The sequence below is a fragment of the Rhinoraja longicauda genome, chromosome 3 (assembly GCF_053455715.1).
Source record: "Rhinoraja longicauda isolate Sanriku21f chromosome 3, sRhiLon1.1, whole genome shotgun sequence".
Lineage (NCBI taxonomy): Eukaryota > Metazoa > Chordata > Chondrichthyes > Rajiformes > Arhynchobatidae > Rhinoraja > Rhinoraja longicauda.
Window position 1 is genome coordinate 73576826 of NC_135955.1, and position 15445 is coordinate 73592270.

The 15445-nt window shown below is 42.9% G+C and overlaps 1 protein-coding gene across 1 annotated transcript in view; it reads left to right on the top strand.

Annotated features, from left to right (window-relative positions):
* LOC144592093 (solute carrier organic anion transporter family member 4C1-like) overlaps positions 1–15445 on the top strand; it is a 70122-nt gene that overhangs the window by 24700 nt on the left and 29977 nt on the right. Inside the window, exons 5-8 of the mRNA XM_078396431.1 lie at positions 1917–2038; positions 10163–10278; positions 13550–13694; positions 14430–14625. Of these exons, the coding sequence (XP_078252557.1) occupies positions 1917–2038; positions 10163–10278; positions 13550–13694; positions 14430–14625 (579 nt within the window). The remainder of the gene's footprint in view (positions 1–1916; positions 2039–10162; positions 10279–13549; positions 13695–14429; positions 14626–15445) is intronic.

The following is a 15445-nucleotide window of genomic DNA, read 5'->3' on the forward strand; positions in this document are numbered from 1 at the left end:
AAACTCTGGATAAACAGATTTTGTTCTGCATCAGGGGCAGACATATTGCCTATTGTACCACAAACAATATTTATTTTTGCCATTCTTAACTTTGATTGATCCAGATTACTATTAATCTCCAACTCACTTAATGGTTCATGCATAAATTCCATTAAAACTGACTCAACATAATTTTTCTCTCATTCAGAATTTCTTCAAGGCTGCAACGATACAGGGATAGAGGCTGAGGTTCAGAGAGATCAAGAGATTGACAGATTGCTTTTTTAACATTGCACAGTGGTTTAAATAAATCTGCTCACATCCTCATGTAATCTTGACATCCTTTTTGAAGTGTAAGGCTTTGGAAGGAATTGTACAGTGTCTTAAAAGTTACATTAAAGTGGCACTGCAGGAGTGCCCAAAGACGTTTCCCACCTTTCTGGCATTACAGGCCTGGTAGAGAATTCAGATAAGTTGAAAATAGTTAAAGATGTACGTTCGACAGAGTAGTGGTTGTTGTGAGAATCAGGTTAGGGTCAGTGGGAGGACTAGGCTAAGGGTCAAACAGATAGATGGACATTTGCTTTTAAGCTCATGTATTGGCTGCAGGAGGGACCAGTTAGGGATGGAAGGGGGAGGAGATGGCAGCAAACAAACAATTTAAAGGAGGGCCTACATGGATGAGAATGTGTTTGTTAAACAACTTTAACTAATATTATCTCTGCAGGCTGACTGGCTCCCATTAACTGGCCTGGTTTGAGCCAAATATATTTGTGCAAATTACAGTAAAATGGAGTGTTTGGAACGACTTTGCAGACGTTTGCTGCCAATGCACTCAGTCAATTCAATTACGTAGTGCAGTATGCAACACAATGTTGAGGTTAACATGTTCAAATATTTAAAAAGCTGAAGAGATACTTTGTTTGGTATTTTATTTGCCGTTAATTTTAAGAGATATTTTATTTGGTCTTTAATTTTAGATGATTGCCAGCTGTTTACAGGAATTTATTTTATGGGAGCTGATAACATTCCTTCATGTGAAATAGAGGAACATGTGCTCTTGAAGCACTTTGTCATTGTTCAAGAATGATTCATTCGAATTACATTTTCTCCCACTGTTACTTGGTATTTACTCTGAGAGTTCAGGAGGACTATACTAACACTATGTAAATGTGTGCGTTTAAAGAGAAAAGATGTTAATTGTCAGTGTAAAATGAACAACTTTAACTAGTTGTGATTTAAGATTGTCAAATGAACAACTAATGCTGAACCAAGCATAGGCCCTCCAGGTAAGACTTGCTGCCCATTCCTGGGCCTGGTTATGTGAAGAAGAATGCTGGAATCTTGAGCAAAAACCAGACTGCTGGAAGAATTCATCAGGTCAGGCAGCATCTGTGGACTGCAATGAACAGGCTATGTTTCGGTAATGCAAAATAATGTGATCAGAGGTCTTTGAGGACAGGTGCAGCAAATGCAATCTATTGACAGATATTTGGTATTTATTGACTGATGTTTGACCTAAATGAGACCGGGATGTTGTTTCCATTTGAGTATATCAAGCACAGAGAAGAAATAATCTCTTGGATCTAACCTCTCTTTCAGACTGCATCATCATTATCCTTAGCACTCAATTGTCCACTCTTCTCTGAAACTGATTAATGTGGTTTTACAAAAGGAAATTTCAATTAATATTTCAATGTTCATTTGATCATTTCAAACTTTATTTTTCTCAAGACGACATTAATAATCTATAGCCCAAGTTATACCTAACATTGACAGTGTTCGCAGTGAAATTGTTGTTGCTAAAAACCCTCAGATAGGTGAGAGAAAACTAATCTGATCAAAATTGTTTTAAAATTGGCCACTGCCAAAACTACACTTTTTGTTATTTTTGTGCAATTCTATAAGGTAAAATTATGACACTATTTACTTTGCAGCGTTGAAATAGAATCAGATGATTCTCGATGGCTTGGTGCTTGGTGGATTGGATTTATTTTCTGTTGGCTACTTTCCTGGTGTATGATCATACCTCTAAGTTGCTTCCCAAAACATCTACCAGGTAAATACCATGACTAATTCACTTCAAAATAAAAAAAACAATAGATTACTGAAATGGCACAAAAATTATGATAAATATTTAAAACTTCAGTAGTTTTGAGTTTAAGACAGTGTTTGTGTATGTGGATATTCGTGTGTAGAAAAGTAGAAAACTAAAAAAATTACATTTTTAAAAATATTTTTAATCAGAGAACTAAAATTACTTCCTGTTTTGTATTCTTGGTAATATTTGAGGCTATACCTATTAGTTAATAAATAAAATGTTTCATATATTTTTTCTCTTTTGGTCCTGTATTCTCTGGAACTTCTGAGGCAGCCGGGAGAGTTGACAGAATTATATAAAATTAGGAGAAGCAGAGATAGGGTAGATAGTCAGAACCAGATAGTCAGGCGGAAATGACCAACACTAAAGAGAATACCTATAAGGTGAGAGGGAAAGGTTTAATGGAGATGAGTGGGGGAAATCTTTTGCCCAGTGGGTGGTGGGTGCCTGGGACACCTTGCCATGGGTGGTGGTGGTGCAGATATGATAGTCGTGTTTCAGAGGCTTTGAGATCGGCAAATGGATGTGCAGGGAATTGAGGATATGGATCATGTGCAGATGAGATCAGTTTAGCATCTTATTGGTGCATCAAACATTATGGGCTAAAGGACCCATTCCTGTGCTGTACTGTTCAATGTTCAATGATGGTTTGAGCATCAAAAAAGACAAAAGTGCTGGATTAACTCAATGGGTCAGGCGGCATCCCTGGGGAACATGGATAGGTGTTGTTTCGGCTTGGGACCCTTCTTCAGAATGATTGATATGCGGGGGGGAGTGGGGGGAAGAAAACTGGAAGAGTGGAGGAGCAAAGTTGGGTACATCTCCTGGTGGGGCTTCAAGAAGTGTGTATGTGGGGGAATGGGGGGGGGGAGTGAAGTGTGTATGTGGGGGGATGGGGGGGGGGAGTGAGAAAAAGGAGGGGCCTGTATGTTACCTAAAGTTGGAGAATTCAATGTTCATACCAGTGGGTTATGAGTGGAATATATGGTGCTGTTTCTCAGTTTGTGTGTGGCCTCACTCTGGCAATGGAGGATGCCCAGGACAGAAAGGTCAGTATGGAAATGGGAAGAGGAGATAAAATTGTTAGCAACCAGGAGATTCAGTAGATTTTGATGGGCAAGCTTTCAGCGAAATGGTCAAGGCATCCATACTTGGTCTTGCTGATGTAAAGAGGCTACACTGGGAACATCAGATACAGTAGGTGAGGTTCAATTCTGAGACAACAATGACATATTTTCACTTTCTTCCAGTTCCTCCACTACACTTCCATCTCTTGATGCAAGGTGGTGCTGTACATTTATGTTTTATTTTGACCTTATAAAGCTAAAGTCTTCAGCCAGAATGACAGCAGTAGGAACTGTGTAGGAAAATAACTGCAGATGCTGGTACAAATCAAAAGTATTACAAAATGCTGGAGTAACTCAGTGTTTTGTTAGTGTGTTTCCTTTCTGTAACCTGTTCCATTACAGCTACACAACTAATTAACAGAGGCTTTACACTCAAGTCTTGGGTTCAGCCATTTTAATTCAGGATCACCTCTGGCTACAGCCTCATGGGTAATATATCCCCGGTACTGCACCACCAGGTGAGCTATTCCCATAACATCCCCCTTTATTTACAAAACAGATATGTACAGGAACTTTACATGTATAGCCATAAATTAAATTCTTCCTTGGCATCTTAGTTCAGTGCTCGGAATTATCTAAACTTTGAACAACACATGTCTGGTTCCTCATTCCCTTTCCCTTTTTATTTATTCCGTTTTATTAGCCATTACCACTACTTCTACATAAAACAATGCATATCAAACTATACCCAAAAACATAACATTAACTTTTTAAACATAACCTAATATCCTTTACATCTATATTCAACTACATGTACAGGCCCTATCCTTATGTGGGCACATAATCCTGCAGATAGCGTGGTTTTCGAACGCATCTACCAGATCTTGTTGTCAGGGTTTGATGCTCCCTGGGGACCGGTGGTCGGCTCATAGGTCGATTTTCTCGCTCCGGTTCAGGCAACGTCACCAGGTCAACATCAACGCGATGAAATGGCTCGTTGGTCTTCCTCAGATGGCGCCGATTCCGACGATAGATGACGCCGTCCTCGGTTCTGACTTCATAAGATCTGGGTTGCGCAACACGGCCTACAACCACAGCCTTCCTCCAGGACTGATGTCGATTATCGGTCGGCTTCACTCGAACTGGATCGCCAGCTTTCAGGGGAATCAGATCTTGAGATCCTCTGTTGTAGTAGTCTGCTTGTCTGTCTCTAGCTGCTCTCAACTCATCTCTTACTTTTTTCGGAATTTCAGGTTTGAGCAGCCTCTGAGTAGTCGGTAGAATGGTCCTGGTACGTCTGTTCATCAATCTTTGAACTGGACTGCTACTCATGCCAGGTGTTGGTGTGTTGCGAAAAGCTAGTAGGCTCAGGTAAGGGTCAGCTCCGGCAGCCTTAGCTTTCCTCAGCAATGACTTCGCAACTTTCACACTGCTTTCTGCCTTTCCATTACTCTGTGGATAATAGGGTGATGTGCTCGTATGTTCAAACTGCCACTTCTTGGTAAAACTCTTGAACTCCTCAGCTGTAAACTGTGGCCCATTATCTGTGATGAGCTGATCTGGTATTCCATATCTTGCGAACTGGCCTTTCATTTTATGGATGACATTCATTGCCAGTGTTTTCTCTAGATAGTCTATTTCCCAATATCCTGAGAAATAGTCCACAGTGATCAAATAGTTCCTTCCATCCAAGTGGAACAAATCTGTACCCACCTTCGCCCATGGTCTCTCTGGAATTTCATGGGAATGCAGCGTTTCTTTTGGTTGCTCTTTCCCTTGAGCTTGACATGTCTCACATTTTTGTATGAAGTCCTTGATTTCTGCACTCATTCCGGGCCAGTGCAGATATTCTCTTTCCCTTCTTAGACAGCCATTCACACCAATGTGGGAATCATGTACTCTTGTGAGCATGTCGCGTCTCCTGGCTTTAGGGATGATTACTCTCTCTCCCCTAAATATGAGACCATCTCCAACACTCAGCTCGTCCATCACATGGAAATAGGAGATGAGCTCTGGGTCAACATCCTTCTTGTTCTCTGGCCAGCCTCGTTTGATCACCTCTTGCAGTTTCTGCATAGTCTCAACTTCTCCTGTTGCATCCCTTATGCCATTTAGCAGAGGCTGTGCTATTGGGATGTGCCTTGCCAGGTTTACAGTCTCCAGTTCTCTCATGGTCTTGTCAGTCTTGCCAGTCTGAATATATGCTCTGCTCAGCGTATCTGCAAGCTGCATCTCCTTCCCTGGTCTGTATCTTATTGTCACATCATAGGTCTGCATCCTCACCAGCATCCTCTGCAATCTCTTTGGTGCCCGATGAAGTGGTTTTGTGGCGATTATCTCCAGTGGCTTATGGTCTGACTGCACATTCACTGGCCTTCTATATGTGTACACATGGAACCTCTCTAGACCAAACATCACTGCCAGCAATTCTTTTTCTATTTGTGCATATCTGGTCTCCGTATCCGTCAGGGCCCTGCTGGCATAGGCAACTGGATGGCCCTCCTGCATCAGCGCCGCCCCAAGTCCAGTTTCTGACGCGTCAGCCTGTACTGTCAGCTCCTTGGATGGATCATAGTATCTGAGTACTGGCTCGGCAGTTACTAGCTTCTTTATGTCCATCACCGCCCTGTCATGCACCTGTGCCCACCACCAAACTACATCCTTCTGTGTCAGCTTGCGTAGCGGTTCACCTAGGTCGCTTAATCCAGGAAGGAATTTGCTCAAGTAGTTAACAAAGCCAATAAATCTCTGAACTCCTTGGACATCCTTTGGGTTAGGCATATGTAGCACGGCTTCTACCTTCCCTGGATCTGGTTTCAGTCCTGCAGCAGAGACTCTATGTCCTATGAAAGTGACTTCCTTCACCTTCAGCTTTGCCTTCTCTAGGTTCAGCTTCAGGTGACGGTCACGACATCTCTCCATCAGAGCTTTAACCTTCCTGTCATGGTCTCTTTCTGCTTCCTCTGCCGTTTTTCCTTTCCCAAACACTAGGATGTCGTCAGCAACAGACCTCACTCCTTCCAGGCCCTCCAGCACTTGGTTCTGTCGTCGCTGGAACTCCTCAGGGGCCGTGGACCGACCAAACGGCATGCGTCTCCACCTATATCTACCATATGGTGTGTTAAATGTTGTAAGCTGAGAACTCTCATCATCCAGTTCCACATGCCAAAACCCATTCTTGGCATCAAACGTGCTAAAGACCTTGGCATCATTCAGGTCGGTGAGGACATCTTCTATCGTCGTCATTGGGTAATGACTTCTTTTAAGCCCCTTGTTCAGATCCCTCGGATCTAAACACACTCTCAACTTCCCATTGGGCTTTTCTACACACACAAGGCTGGATACCCATGGTGTGTGGGTCTCTACTGGGGCAATTATTTCCGCTTCTGTCAGTCTGCCTAACTCCTCTTTCAGCTTACTCCGTAAGGCTACAGGGATTCTTCGTGGTGGGTGGATCACCGGCGTTATGCTGTCAGCTACCAGCAGATGGTACTTGCCCTCAAATGTACCTGTCCCTTCAAATACATCAGCATACTCCGCTATCAATCTTTCCTTGGTCAGAGGGATTTCACTGCCATTCAGTGTCATTATGTTTTCTGTACACACTGAGATGAGCCCCATCTGCTGGGCTGCCCTGCTTCCCAGGATTGGAATGCAGTCTTCCTCCAGGACTACAAACTCTACTTTGTATTTCCTTCCATTCTTTGGGTTCACCAGTCTCACCGTGCTTTTCCCAAGAGGCACCACTGTCGTATTGTTGTACATGGACAATACTTGCTTGGTTTTATCCACATCCTTCGCATACATCTTGGGAATGATGTTACATGTGGCTCCACTGTCCACCTGGAATTTTACTTCCTTCCCTTTCAGCATCATGGTCACAAAGATTTTCTTTGGGAATTGAGTCTCCTCAACCCTGTGCACACTTTCTTCTTTTCCTGCTTCTGGTTGCAGTTCCATTGTGTGAATTTCATCAACCTCTTGACTGTCATCATACTCATCACTGGAACTCTCCACTTCCACCACTGCATGCACAGGTTTTTTCCCTTTCTTTTCTTTCTTCTGCTGCCCCTGCTTTTCCGTGCATTGTGAGGCGAAATGATCTTTCTGATGGCATTTGAAACACTCCCTGCCATATGCCGGACATTTCTCCTTTCTCTCATGTTTGTATCCACAGTATTTGCACTCTATGGTTGGCTGGTATCGTTTCCCCTCATGTCTCACTGCACAGACATCTTGTCGCTGGTCCCCTACCAGGACATCAATTCTGGCCTTGGCCAGCACCGAAGCCTGGCATGCCTTCACACACTTTTCTAAGTCAAGTGAGGTTTTTCGGAGAAGTCTTTCCCGCAGCATGTCATCCCTTATGCCGCATATTATTCTATCACGTATCAGTGAATCCTTCAACTCTCTGAAACCGCAATGAGCTGCCAAGAGCTTCAGTTCTATTAAAAACGAATCAAAAGTCTCCCCTCTCTCTTGGCTCCGCATAAAGAATCTATACCTGTCGACGGTCTCGTTCCTCACGGGTTGACAATGCTTTTCGAAAGCATCGAGTGCCTGCGCTAGCGTAACTTCTTGTACGGTGCCCTCTGGCGTCCGTGTCTCGAGCGTCTGGTAGAGCTCTCTCCCTTGCGGTCCAACTAGGTACATTAGCAGTTTCCTCATTGTCTTGTCCTCCTTCCCTTCCATGCTCAAATCAACATAGAGCTCAAACTCTTCCCTCCATTGTCTCCACTCCATTGGCAGGTCCCTTGCCTCAAAATTCATTTGCCTAGGGGGCTTCAGCTGCTCCATTTTCCTGATAAATCCGCCCCTCTATCAATGGAAACAATGTAGGCCCCACAGTCGTCTCTCAGCAGTAATTACTCACAAATGTCGTCTGCTGTCGTCCTTTCGATTGATCCTGAAGCAGGCCCCGATCTGACACCATGTTTTGTTAGTGTGTTTCCTTTCTGTAACCTGTTCCATTACAGCTACACAACTAATTAACAGAGGCTTTACACTCAAGTCTTGGGTTCAGCCATTTTAATTCAGGATCACCTCTGGCTAGAGCCTCATGGGTAATATATCCCCGGTACTTCACCACCGGGTGAGCTATTCCCATAACACTCAGCATCTCTGGAGAGAAGGAATGGGTGACGTTTCGGGTCGAGACCCTTCATCAGACTGATGTCAGGGGGGGCGGGACAAAGAAAGGATATAGGTGGAGACAGGGAGACAGTGGGAGAGCGAGTCTGGGTCAAAACGTGGTCGTAGAGTAGGAGGGCAGGAGGAATCACAGAGAGAGCAGCGAGAGCATGTTGCTAAACTCGTCGAAGAGAGGAGAAGAACTTCAAAGTAGACATACCTTGAGGAGAAATCGCAGTGGAGCGGCAAGTTGTGTAGGAAAATAACTGCAGATGCTGGTACAAATCGAAGGTACATTAAGCTATTTAAATGCATTAATGATCTTACGATCATTTGACATGCTACACAGACTTGATCCCCAGGAACAAAAGCACAGCACCTGGCAGTGTTGGAAGGGCCTCCATTGTTCTAGAAAGAGTGCTTGCCAATGAGGCCTTCATGTAAGACTGAAGCATCAGGGCATGCAACCCTCCCCTCCCCAAAATTCTTCAATGTACTATCATTGGAGGACAAGGTAGAAGACCTAAGAGCAACACAGTTGTATCAGAGGAAAATGAGGGACTGTTGTGCACTCTGTTTAACTGAGACATGGCTCACCCCAAACTCTCCAAAATCGGTGCACCAGCCCGAGGGTTTTTCCATCCACTATATGGACTAAATGCCAACGTCAGGAAGAAGAAGAGGCAGTGGTGTCTGTTTTATGATAAACTCTACATAGTGTTTGGGCTTGGTGGCCATGTACCCTTTATGCTCCCCTGACCTGGAACACTTAATAGTTAAGTGGCGACCATTCTACCTACTGAGGAAGTTCTTCACTGTCATCTAATTGCAGTCTACATCCTACCTCAGACAAATGTCAAATAACACTTGAGGAATTGAGTGTTGCTTCCATCAATCACACTACAGTCTTCTCTCATCATCACTGGGAGCTTCTACCGAGCTAGCTTATAAAAGTATCTGCACAACTACCATCAACACATCACCTTTAACACCAAAGGAACCAACACACTCAACCACTGCTTGGCCACCATCAGGAATGCCCACTGCTTGCTCCACTCGCCTACATTTTGGAAAATCTAATCATCTGGCTGTGCTTCTTCCTGCTCACAGGCAGTGGCTGAAGAGTGCGACCCCAGTAAACAGGATGATGAAGGACTAGTCAGGGGAGGCAGAGGGGGATTACTTCAAATCAATGGACTATATCAAATTGATGGGCTGAATCGTATTCGAGGATTGATTAGGCGACTTGAATGAATATGCCAAAGTCATTACTGACTTCATAAAGAAATACATGATCAAGTGTGTGCTTACAAAAATATTTGGAGGCTTCCTCAATCATAAGCCCTTGATGAATCAGAAGATTTGTAATCTGCTAAGGACTATATCTGTGGACTTCAGGACTGGTGATCAAGAGTATTATAAGAAGTCCAAGGACAACCTTCTTAAGGCCTTTGCAAGCATGAAGAGAGAATTTTAGATTAAGCTGGAGTCACAGATGGGCACTTGAGTGTTAGACACAAGGAACTGCAGGTGCTGGTTCACAAGGAAAAACACAAAATGCTGGAGTAACTCAGCAGGTTAGAGAGAATCCCTGGAGAACGTGGATAGGTGATGTTTTAGGTCAGCACCCTTATTTGGACTCCTGATATGTCACCTATCTGTGTTCTCCAAGGATGCTGCCTAACCCACTGAGTTACTCCAGCACTCGTTTCTTCCCTTGATGAACCAGTATCTGCAGTTCCTTGTTTCTACATCTGTACTGGTCTAATTTCCATTTGCAAATTGGTGATGTTTTAAAAAGAATCCAAGACCTGCAGACGTGACAATAGACAACAATTCTTCACATTCTTAGTATCACACTGTCTAAGTATCTTGTTCATTCCAGGCACAGAACAAATACAACGTGAAAAGATTTCTGAGGCCCACTATACTACCGATTCATTTTTTTTAACACGGGAAGAATTTGGAGAAAGTTTTAAGGATTTCATCACGGTATTGAGGGTAAGATTACTGTAAAAATTGTTTACGCCTAGGATATTTCTCCAGAATGTTTGTCATTTTTACAGCAATTATTTTGACTTCACAAGGGCATCTTTCACCAAAAGTTGTAAATCTGTGCAATTCTCTGCCTCAGAAGGCAGTGGAGGCCAATTCTCTGGATGCTCTCAAGAGAAAGTTAGATAGAGCTCTTAATGATAGCGGGATAGTCAGGGGGTATGAGGAGAGGGCAAGAACGGAGTACTGATTGTGAATGATGAGCCATGATCACATTGAATGGCGGGGCTGGCTCGAAGGGCCGAATGGCCTACTCCTGCACCTATTGTCTATTGACAAGGGGGACTATCCTTGTTACGAATGGGGAGAGGGGGAGCAAGAGCAGAGCTGCGGGATATAGAGGAGGCCCCAGTGAGAGCCTAATCTATAATAGAAGAGGGGAACCCCTGTTTCCTAAAGAATGAGGACATCTCTGATGCCCTAGTGTGAAACACCTCATCCTGGGCGCAGTTGCGGCGTAGACGGAGGAATTAGGAGTAGGGGATAGAGTTTTCACAGGAAACAGGGTGGGAAGAAGTGTAGTCAAGATAGCTATGGAAGTCAGTAGGTTTGTAGTAGATGTTGGTCACTAGTCTGTCTCCTGTGATGGAGATGGTGAGATCTAGAAACGGTAGGGAGATGTCGGAGATGGTCCAAGTATATTTAAGAGCAAGATGGAAATTAGTGGTGAAATTTATGAAGTCAGTGTGTTCTGCATGGGTACAAGAGGTAGCACCAATGCAGTCATCAATGTAGCGGAGGTAGAGTTTGGGGATGGGGCCAGTGTACACCTGGAACAGGGATTGTTCAACGTACCCTACAAAGAGGCAGGCATAGCTGGGCCCATGCGAGTGCCCATAGCTACGCCTAGGATTTGGAGGCTGTGGTAGCGAGTCTGGGTTAAAATGTGGTCATAGAGTTGGAGGGCAGGATAGAACTTTACGAATAGAATTATAGTTTGTGCTTCTACAAGGCCCAACTCTGGTTATATTCTGAAACACAAACAGGAAATGGTGGAAACCCTCAGTAAATTAGGCAAAGCAAAATAGAGTTAAGATGTAATTTTAATCCATCTAACTTGAATGGCAATAGACGAGCTTAAGGTTAATCACCCTTCCACATACCTTTTGATCTTACTTCAATGAAATTTAATTCTGACAAGTGTGAGGTGACACATTTTGGGAAGTCAAATAAAAGTTGACACTAAAGAAATGGGATCAAATAGAAAGTTACAGCATATAATCCTCCAACATTTTCGTCACCTCCAACGGGATCCCACGACTGGCCACATCTTCACATATCCACCCTTTCTGCTTTCCACAGAGACCGTTCCCTCTGAAACTCCCTGGTCAATTCGTCCCTTCCTAACCAAACCACCCCCTCCCCAGGTACTTTCCTCTGCAACCGCAGGAGATGCAACACCTGTCCATTTACCTCCCCCCTTGACTCCATCCAAGGACCCTAACAGTCTTTCCAGGTGAGACAGAGGTTCACTTGCACCTACTACAACCTCATCTACTGTATCCACCATTCCAGGTGTCAACTTCTCTACATCGGCGAGACCAAGCGCAGGCTCGGCGATCGTTTCACTGAATACCTCCGCTCGGTCCTTCTTAACCTATCTGATCTCCCGGTGGCTGAGTACTTCGACTCCTCATCCCATTCCCAATCTGACCTTTCTGACCTGGGCCTCCTCCATTATCAGAGTGAGGCCCAGCGCAAATTGGAGGAACAGCACCTCGTATTTCGTTTGGGTAGTTTACACCCCAGCAGTATGAACATTGGCTTCTCTAACTTCAGATAGCCCTTGCTTTCTCTCTCCATCCCTTCCCCTTCCCAGTTCTCCCACTAGTCTTACTGTCTCCGTCTACATTCTATCTTTGTCCCGCCCCCTCCCATAACATCAGTCTAAAGAAGGGTCTCGACCCGAAACGTCACCCATTCCTTCTCTCCAGAGATGCTGCCTGACCTGCTGAGTTACTCCAGCATTTTGTGTCTACCTTCAATCAGAGGAATTTAATCACAAAATGCTGGAGTATTTGTGGGTAAATAGAATGAATATAGATGGGCAAAAAAGTTCAGATATGGCAGATGTGGTCAGAAGTTAACCTTGCTATATCACTCAAACTCTTCAATTAAAAACAAGAAAAACAAGATCATATTAAGTGAGTGAAGGGTACTTGAGCAGCCAAATCGAAAGCATAAGTTAAAGCTATACTTATGTTAAATTACTCTGGTGGCACTTTGGTGGCAGGTGCACTGCTAAACACACAGTACTGAAGAATACAAACAGGGTTAAATTGGATATACTGAGGTGAGTAAGCAATCTCAGTTGAGGTTCGAACAGAACATGGGTATGTATGTGCGTGCCCAAACCTTTTTAATTTCCTTCTCTGAATGTCTCTGCATATTTATTTGTCACTGAGCTGCAGTTTGAAGTGTTAAAACTCTCAACTTGACCTACGTTGGGTAGTCAAAGTACTTGTTACTTCATTATTCCACATTTCCTTGGGCCACACTCCCAACTGACAGCAATGCTAGCACATCATGTCAGCTTAATTGAATTCAGTAAGTGTGAGAATATGAATGAAATGTTTTCTGTTCATGGTGGCCGTGACATTGTTCAGATGATACGAGACAGCCACTTGCCACAATGATGTTGCAATGATGATGCACTGCCCCTGTTTTGTTGCTAAATTCGCAGGTATAGAGTCGTAGAGAACACAAACTGTTGCCCGTAAATGCCTCCTGGCTCCCTTGGTGTGTAGCAGCTCCCTCCCAGCTTGGATTTCATTCAACAGGATTTCCATTCCAAAAAAGTGGTGGTGGGCATGGTGACACACGTTCTCTCCTTTCCTGCTCCTTGCAGACCACGTTTAGTAATTGCTTGACTGAGGAGAAGGTTCTATAAGAGTTTTTAAAGATGTCCTGATGTGTTAGTCACACAAAATTTACCAACAAGGTATAGTTGTGAGCATCGGTCCCCTTATTAGGAAGAATTGTCTGTGCTCTTACACTGTCTATTGTGTGTTAAAAACATGAACCTTATGCTCCAATATATTTTGGCCGGAGTGACTGCACAGAACTGTTTCAATATTCATATTAAATTGTAAATGTTTTTTTAGGTCAACACCTTTTTGATCTTTATGGTTCACTTTCTATAAAGAGAGTCAAACTGGCTTATAGAACCATCAGAGGCTTGTGTTCACTAATTGTTCACCCTATTTTTTCCTCATAGAAAATGTTGAAGAATTCGGTTTTCATGTGCTTAGTTATAGCAAGCTGCACTGAAGGTCTCGTGATCACAGGCTTTGTGACATTTTTGCCAAAATACATTGAAAATCAGTTTAGCCAAACTGCTAGCCTAGCAGCAATTGTTGGAGGTAAGTAGTTTAAATAATTTTCTTGACAGCTAAGATTATGGTGAATAGGTATGCTATGATTGATTAAAAGGGACATTCCTAGTCACACATTGTTGGCCAATTTGCTCTATCAGCCTTGTGAAAGGGGCATCTTAATTTATATAACGTTGCATTTGGATTTTCAAAAGGCTTTTAAAAGGTACAGTCGTGACTATGATCAGAATATGGAAACTTAGGAGTCAAATAGCTAAATGGATAGCAAAATAAACTAGAGAGAGTGAAATGGAGTTATTCAAATTGACAAAAGATAGGAAGCAATGTTTCCCAGTGATTGATACTGAACAATCGTTGTTTATCATTTTTATTAATGATTTAGATAGACAATAGACAATAGACAATAGGTGCAGGAGTAGGCCATTCAGCCCTTCGAGCCAGCACCGCCATTCAATGCGATCATGGCTGATCACTCTCCATCAGTACCCCGTTCCTGCCTTCTCCCCATACCCCCTCACTCCGCTATCCTTAAGAGCTCTATCCAGCTCTCTCTTGAAAGCATCCAACGAACTGGCCTCTACTGCCTTCTGAGGCAGAGAATTCCACACCTTCACCACTCTTTTGCCCAAATTTTGAAAATAAATAAAATTAAAGCTTAGAGAACTTTTATTTTGGCAGCTAATTATCATTATTCCAGAAAAATACAAAACAATGGTCAATGATATAACACAAATGCAATTGATTTTTAACTTTACTTTGCAGGAGCAACACTTATTCCTGGAGCAGTTATTGGTCAAATTTCCAGTGGGGTCATTATATCCAAGCTGAGATTCCTTTGTAAAAGTATGATTAAGATGGCTCTGGCCACAACTGGCACATCACTGCTCTTCGCATCTGTTTTCATTTTTAGTTATTGTACAAATATTCCATTTGCCGGAGTCAACCAGAACTATTATTCGTAAGTAAATATTTAATTAGATTCACTTTATAATAGTTATCCTGAATAGTTAAGTGGTATGTTCTTGATTTTCACAAGGTGGGAATTTATTTTGATATAAAAGATTATTCAATAGTTTCATCACTTGGTTTAAATAATTTAACGAGTTGGTCAAAGTTATAGCCTACATAAATAGGGATTAAGCATTATACTCAAATTACAAAAAAAAACTGATTAAAGAGTGATAACTGAAACAGGGTGAATAATTAAAAATTATGTCTTTGATGATTTTGTTCAAAGTGAATCCAAGTGCAAATTCAAAAACCAACATTTCATGTTCTGCTTGTATAGTTTATAACCCAATAGCATAAACTTAGAATTTTTAACTTCAGGCAACCCACAGCCCCTGGTGTTCTTCTCTCACACACACTCACCTGTTCACCTAGTTTTCTCCTTCCTTTGTTCAACTAAACCATTCCTACCTCCTTTCCCCTCTCCCACCTGGTTGCACTAGCCCATTACCCCATCCCAATCTGGTTCCACCTAATATCTATGAGCCTCTGTCCCATCCCTCCCTTGTACTGCTACATGCTGGCCATTCTTTTCCTCTCAGTCCAGATGAAGGGTCTCAACCTTAAATGTCAATATAAACTGTTTAGTTCCGCAGATGCTGCTTGAACATATTTAAAACATCTGGATTCAACCATCAGCAGTCTCATTCGCCTTCAATCTTGCAGTAGGTTGGAGAAAATCCTTTGGCAAACAGAATCATTGCTCATGCTGAGAAAGGGTTTATCAGTGATAATGCTCAGATAAATAGGTGAAGAATAGATTATGTTTA